The 8065-nt window shown below is 43.0% G+C and overlaps 1 protein-coding gene across 2 annotated transcripts in view; it reads right to left on the bottom strand.

Moving 5' to 3' along the window:
- Positions 1-1845: 1845 nt before the first annotated feature.
- Positions 1846-8065, bottom strand: part of lingo2b (leucine rich repeat and Ig domain containing 2b) — a 34219-nt gene continuing 27999 nt past the window's right edge. For both annotated transcript variants that reach the window (XM_029461103.1, XM_029461102.1), the window contains one exon: positions 1846-5736. In XM_029461103.1, the coding sequence (XP_029316963.1) occupies positions 3825-5693 (1869 nt within the window). In that variant the 5' untranslated portion in view covers positions 5694-5736 and the 3' untranslated portion in view covers positions 1846-3824. The remainder of the gene's footprint in view (positions 5737-8065) is intronic.

Below are 8065 nucleotides of genomic sequence, written 5' to 3'. Positions count from 1 at the left end.
TTCTGCCAGAAGAGCTGGGAGCATGGGAGTAAATGACAATGTAATGTCTCTCGCTGCTGCATGGCCACTCCGGGCACTTGTACGGATTAACGTATAACATGTTCTACACACACACACACACACACACACACACACACACACACACACACACACACACACACACACACACACACACACACACACACATATCCACATTTCTATCATCGTAATGAATATAAACATACAGAGACTTTTTATATTGGCCGCAATGTTGTGTGGATTTTGATGCATGCGCTGACCAAAGTTTCATAGACTTCTATACAATCTGACTTCTTTTTGCAACCAGTGGAGCCTCCTGCTGGATATCAAAGGGATTGGTTTCATTTTTCAAACCAGGAGGTTGCCACCTGAGCTCCTCTTTCACAACCAAGCTAAACTCACACTGATGCAGCACCCAGGCTCACAGAGTCTGGTTCACATTGATTCATGCTCTTTGATGAGGCTGCAACGTTGTGACAGATTCTTTATGAAGATCCTTTATGATGTGTGAAATTATTCATTTAGGGGTGCATGGACGTGAGCATGAACACCTCTACTTGAGAGCCACCAAACACTCAACTATTTTTATTCACTTAAAGTCCTGTCATGATATATTTACTGCAATAGCTGATGCTAATAACATGTTTCTTTGCCAGATCACTGAGCAAGGGAATCTTTAACCTTCTAATGTAAATTACACTCTGTTAACTGCTTTAGCTCAAATCATTACAAAACAGTTTCGGAAATCCTCCATCAATGAGAGATACGATGTGAGGAAACTAGACAGTAATAGATTCATTACATTTCCTCTCCATTGTTTACAGCGCTCTCTCTGTAAAAGGGAAACTGCAACTATAATAATAAAAACCGATTGGTGTGACTTTGATCTTGTCTTCGTGATGCCACGGCAGCAGCCTGAATATTCCCTGTGAGCTTTCACACACAAATGACAGATATTCTTTTTACCGTTAACATGAGAGCATAATGTGCTGTCTGAATGTGACTTTCTGTTTGATCGGGATGCCAAATTAGCATTTCCTTTTATCTGATTGTCAGGTGAGGAAGCCAAGAAGGCAGCTGCTGAGAACTCTTTATCAGTGTAACACTTGGCCTACAGGCATGCACCTTAACTAAGAGTCCTGGATCATGTAATGTGATATGTTACGCAGCTCAAGGTGTCCCAATTCTGATGGTTTTCCTCCAAGTGTCCCAGTTTTGATGTTTTCTGATCAGCGTGAACTGCAAAAAGCTCATGAGTCACAGTTTACCAGTTCCCATCTGGACCACATGGATGTGTGATGTACAGTCAGATCAGGACTTGCAAACTCTGGCAGCTTTAATATGAATACACAAATTCTGAATGTATCAGTACTGCCATGACTCTGTTACTGTGTGAGATACACCAATTACCAACAGTAAGTAAACTGTGCCGACAAGAAGCAGGTTTGGAGTTCAGACGGGAAGTCTTCTTTTACTACAGTCTACATCCAAGCTAACGTAGACTAACAGTGTTCCCTACACTTTTTGCCCTTCAGCGCCGTCATGCATCGAGCACTCCTAATTAAAGTTTACAAAGGCACAACGGTGCTTCGAGTTGTATGCTAACGTCAGCGTGCTAACATCCTCACAGTGACAATATTAACATGCTGATGTGAGCAGGTATAATGTTTACCATGTCCACCATCTTAGTTTAACGTGTTAGCATGCTAACATTTGCTAATTAGCACAAAACACAAAGTAGGCCAACAGCAAATTTCAAGGCAATCTATCCAAAAAATGGTTTAGACATTTTATTAGAAGCTAAAAATGTCAACTTCATGGTGGCCACAGTGTGGACATCAGTGGCTACATTGAAGGCATCAGCCAATAATGCCCAGACGCTATGTTTTTATTGTTGTGTCACCCTATCTTATTCACCATGTTTGGTTATGTACGCTGTTCCTGATGTGAGTGTGTAATGAATACAGTGTTCCAGCCTGACTAGTGCATGAACACCTGTAACAGCCAACTGGTAGACAACATCTGGAAAGGAGACGCAGACAGAGCTGTTAAACAAGCCAAAGAAGGATACAGTAATATATAAATCCCATTGTCCCTATAATATTTTACTGATCATATGAGTAAAAAGGACATACATGTTGAGTAGTTACAACAGAATGTTTACTATATGACATGATATAATAGCAAATAAAAAGCTGGGAAAAAGTCATGACTGTAGATCAATACAATACTCAGTGACAGAAAAATATCATGGGTTATATGAGAGTTTTAAAATATTATGGGTAATATAAATTTAGGGGAAAAGGATTTACAGTATAGGAAAGGATTTCAAATGAAATATGTTAACATCACTGTAAAGTCAGTTTAGGGGTATGATTAAGATTTATTTCCTTTTGAAAATATACCCATAAATTTGCCATATGAAAACAATTATACAACCTTGAACAATTTATCACAACAGGATCACACAAGTTAACACCCACATCCCTGCATTACAAAGAATTGCCCTTAATTGGTTTTACTGTTTTTTAAAAGTTTTTTTTTTTACATTTAAAACATTTTCAACAAAAAAACTAAACAATACAAGATTCCACTACAACTTTCAAATTGCCATCTATTAAATACCCAGAACCCCATGGTGCCCTAGGGAAGAATCTGGCCACGCTAGCTTGAGGTGCTGCGATCAAAGAAAAATGTGAGAGAGGGGAAATTCAACCCATAAATCTGTGAAGCTCAACTTTGTCTTGTCTCAAAGAGGGCACCGGCCACTAAATCTTTGCCATTGTGTCTGGCCACCAACTCTTATATTATATCAAGGGATTTTCCTGGCAGGAAAATCTGCCCATGATTTATTATGTTATAAAATGGGTTTAACATCCCATTTCTGTAGCTGGAAGCTTTTCCAGAGTGATAACAACACTGACCACTGCTATTTCTCAGGAACAGTGTCTAGTGTTGCTGGTAAGTGAACTCTATGGTAAAGACAAAGCTCAGACTTCACATTGTAACTACTGTGTGTGTGTTTAACATTTCCTTGAGTTAATACAAATCCAAGTCATTCCAAGGGGGACAATGACCTATTTCAAAATGTACGCAGCATTTCTCTTCAATACAATAATTGTGATTTTTGCATACAAACATAGATAATCCTCTGATTTACTCAACAGTGACAATACTGTTGTTACAATGACCGAACAAGAACAAAGGCCTGGAAAAATGCTTTGGACCCTATCATTCTTTTTCATTGGTCTGTCCAACGAGAAAGGCAATGCGTGCACATGCACAAAGAAACGCACAAATGCAACATGCGCACACTGATGCCCTCACACATACACTCACACGCGCATACATGAACAGAACACACACCTTTCATACTGCAGCTAAGATGGGTATTAGACGATTTAGTCCTGACATGATTGCCACGCCAAGATGTCCCGTCACTCCCAGCGGCCCCTTCTTCACCTTGATGTCACGGTGAGTCGACAACATCATTACTCATCACATCACCACTGAAACACATGCCTAGTGCAGCACTATATCACTCCCATATTGATATGTTGGTTATAGTATTATATTCAATGTACTGTATGAGAACATTATTTCATATAAACACGTCCACAGTTTCATATATCACTTTTATATTCACATGCCCACTTTATCACTAGATCACTGTCATATCGACACCCACTATATTAATACTTCACTTTCGTTTGTCACAAATCCACTGTGTCATAGAAAAACTTATTTTTTTCATCTGATATGTGTGCACTTTGTAGTGCCCTCGTATGCGTCATTTTGCCTCATTTTTAAATCATTTTCATGTTGACCCGTCGTGGGCCACTTGTTTCTGTCACGTCTGCTGATGCCCCGTTGGATTTGCGAGGGACATACTCAATATCAAAGTTGCTCTTATGACGTCCTTTCCCTCTGCTCCAGATGAACAAAATCAGGAAGCAGAAGATGACCACACCTAGGAAGGACAGGCAGCCCATGGCTGTAGATATAATGATAGTCTTAATGTCTATAGGGACAGTCATGTTGTACAGTACTGTCCCATTCCCCCATGTGCTGTTTGAGTCTGTCAGATAGTTTGAGCTCCTGTTGGTATAGTGAAATCTGTCCCCAAGGCCCAGGCTCTTCACAGCTAAAGAGGCCGACAGGCTAGCATTGCCAGCAGGGTTACTGGCGATGCACAAGTACATCCCGCTGTCGTGCAGCTCCGCTGTCTTGATCTCCAGGGTACCATCTGGTTGGACTTCCACCCTGCCAATGCTCTTGGTTGTGATGTAGCGTCTGTGAGGTGTAATCCATACGACTGAGGGCCGAGGCGCTCCCTCTGCCATGCAGCTCAGGCGAGCGGGATGACCTTCATCAACCATCAGCAGCTGGGTCGTGTTGGGTCCAATCCGTGGTTTGGTGCAGGTCATGTATCTGGAGACCAGAGGCTCCTTGAGGTCACGGAGCGGTTTCCCCAGGAGGTGCTCAGGGCCGCTGCACTCTGGCTGCACATCCATAATCTGCAGAGAGGGGGGCTTATGGCTGTTGAGCAGCCAAAGCAATCTGCAGTCGCACATTAATGGGTTTCCACCCAGACAGAGCCTCTGGAGGCTGTCTGGTGAGGCAAACACTCCACTCTCCAGAGAGTCCAGGCGGTTCTGCGACACATCCAGAAGTTGCAAAGATTTTAGGCCCACAAATGCAAAGGGCTCAATAGAAATCAGCTGAGACCCTTGGAGGTGGAGTTCCACCAAGTGTGGTAGTGGGCCCAGCTCTCCGTGATGAATGTGTTGGATGCGGCAGTAGGACAAGTTGAGATGTGTGAGGTAGGGCAGGTTGCGCAGTGCTGCGCCTGGGAAGGCAGACAGGTTAGTGTTGGTTATGAACAACATTGTGAGGTTGAGGCCATGCAGTGAAAGGGGAGGCAGTGTGTCCAGCCAGGGCCAGTAATCAATCTCTAGTCGGCGGAGACGGGATAACCTCTTAAAGGAGAAAGACTTCAGAAAGCTAATGCTCAAGTAGCGCATGCGCAGTTCAACCAGGCTGTGCAGATGTGCCAGAGCATCAGTAGGAACCACGGTCAGATTGGAACGTTCCAGGGTCAGACTTTCGATTCCAAGTAATCCTGTAAAGGCCCGCTGAGAGATGAAGACCAGTTCGTTGTCACCCACCTCTAGGGACGTCAACCTGCGCAAATCTTGGAAAGCATGATCAAGAAGAACCACCAGTCGGTTGTGGCTGAGGTCAAGGCGGGTAAGGTTGGTTAGGCCTGACAGCACGCCAGCAGGAACCAGCTGAATCAAGTTACTGCGAAAGTTGAGCGAGCGGAGAGCAAGCTGTGAACGAAATGAGCCTGGCTCGACGACACTGATAAGGTTGTCGCTAAGGTCCAAGTCCTCCAGCTGCTGGAATGAAGAGAAGTTGTCTGGCGTTATGATACGCAGCTTGTTCTTACTGAGGTCCAGAACACGCGTCTCAATGGGGATGCCTTCAGGGATGGTGGGGAGGCGCTTCCGGTGGCAACTAACCGACTTGCTTTGGGCAGAGCACTCACATCGGGCGGGGCAGCTCAGAACCGGGCTCGCCATGAGAAGCAGCAAGGCCCCGCCCAGGAAGAGGTGGCAGTGGTTCAGGGCTGGGTGTCGCATGTCTCTTTTACCCACGTTGCCCTCTGTCATGGCACAGCTTCTTGTCCATAAAGAGCACCATCACGAACAAGCCCTGCAAGACAGAATAAAAAAATGTGTGAGAATACTCTACACTCAACTCAGTCGGTCTTCACCTCTTTGCCCCCCCCCCCCTGCTTTTTACATTTTTAACCTTTTACACTTTATGTCTCTTTAAACTGCCAAGTGCTTTCTCCCTTAATGAACTGTCCCTTTTTCCTGGCAAAGTGGATATAATGGAATTAAACTCACAGCAGGGCAAGACACAGCAAGAGAAATATCAGCTGCAGAAAAATGTGAACGTTCATCACTGTGTTAACACAAAAGGTTGCAGGCTGACTGGGGATGCTTCACGAGGATGGTAGATGTTTCAGCCCGATGGCGAGAAATGACCCTCGTTAGAGTGCAGTGAGGCTAAACGCCCATGTGGATTTGGTATTGCCGTATGTGTGTGACTGTGTATTTTACATCAACGATAATAGTGTGTATACTGTATGTGTGTGTGTCTGAGGGGGTGGCGTGGTGAATGGACTATGTTTCAAGTGTTCAAACTAAAATACAAACTTAACGTAATGAAAATAGCAGCTTGTGTTTGCTTCGAAAAGTGAATACACAGCAGTTTACAGCAGCATGTGCCAGGCAGGCCTACAAAACCCCAGAATGGCAACAAATATACGTATATACTGATTCCTATAGTTATCAATAAACTCTTATATTTAAACGTACATCATTTTTATATAGAGAATACACATATCTCCAATTTAATAATAAATAAAACAGCAAGCAATGAGCACAAGAACTATGAAAAACAGCAGATGCATACATTTATATAATCCCCACAACAGTTTCTATTTGCTTCATTGCTTTAATGATCTGTTAGTTTCTCTTTACTGCTAGTTTATGCAAATTAAAGCTTCTTTATATGCTATATTTGTTGTATTTTGCTGTATTACCTTTATTCCTGAAATAACTTTTCCAAAGCCAGACATTTGGTGTTTAATGTTTTACGCGCATTACTTGCAGGCTAAATCCCAGTCTATACAGTAAAGCAGAGTTACATCAGTCACTGTGCTTGTCTCTGTAGAACAGTCTCAGCTCATTATGATAAAAAGCATATTGGTATGGCAGCACTTCCTGCTTTACATAACAGGATAACTTCACATTCACACTTCACATATGAAAACTGAGAATTAAAATGAAACTGACACATATTATTTTGTCTTTATAAATTGGACGGTATTTTAGTATATTAGTATTTAGTAAGTTTGCAATGATTTTTGAAATATTTTGTGCTTTTGTTTTTTCTGTTTGTTTGGTTGATTTGTGAGGGTTTTGTTTTTGCTTAAAAAATGTACTCATTTACTCAATGGCTCCAATTCCCAGCCACCATACACAGGGGTTTTATGGGAAAAGAAGATAACGGTGGGGTTAATGAGGGGATGAAGGCATAGTTCAACTGTAAAACCTTGTGTTCTCAGAAAGACATGCCTCCACACATCTTGGAAAGACACCTTAACAGAAAAACACCTTCTAGCAGCCACAGGTTGTTGAATTGACAGATGGCTATGTAGACAGTTAGGCTGACCATAATTGCCTCATTACCAGTAGTATCTGCATTCTGCTCATGGCTATCTTTGCCAATTAGGTGTGCAAACTGAAGACACATCTGTGAGCGCAGGAAATTTGACTGCACATCATAAAGGCAAAGAAAAATGCTAGAAATATGAAAGGTGCCTTTAAAAAGCTTTTGACTGCCTGCAGAGCTCTGTCAATCACAGCAAAGCAAATCCAGCCAAGGTAAGCAGATGATGAGCGCATAGACAGACACATACCTTACTTTGATAGTGAAGTGAGTGACATTCAGAAAATAGCCGAGATGAGGCAGAAGGAGCCGGAGAGACAGACACACATACACACACACACACACACACACACACACACACACACACACACACACACACACACACACACACACTCTTTCTCTTTCCCTCGGCACTCACCCCTCCACCCGGCTCAGCAGCTGCACCATTCGAATCTCCATATCTCTCCTCTTTCTTCCTATCGCTGTTTTATCTCTCAGCCCTCCTGTTCACACATCTTTCACCTAACTCCTTTTCTCTCCCCGGTCCTGTCTGGCCTGGCAAAAGCTCCGGTCCGTTCATCAGTCCCTGCTGGCTGGCTTTTTTATCGATCGCAGCGCAGAAACATCAGATGCCAGGAATGTAGCCTTTAACAAAGAGCAGGCCGTTGCCACAGCAACTACAAACCCTTACTCCCATCCGCTCTATGTAGTCTGCCAATCACATTAATGGAAAATGGAGGAAATAGAGTAAAGAGCGTGACATTTGTTCATATTCCTTTAGTCCTCACATTGAGAGAACAAA

The sequence above is a fragment of the Cottoperca gobio genome, chromosome 22 (assembly GCF_900634415.1).
Source record: "Cottoperca gobio chromosome 22, fCotGob3.1, whole genome shotgun sequence".
Classification (NCBI taxonomy): Eukaryota; Metazoa; Chordata; class Actinopteri; order Perciformes; family Bovichtidae; genus Cottoperca; species Cottoperca gobio.
This window is presented reverse-complemented; position numbering and strand designations above follow the sequence as displayed.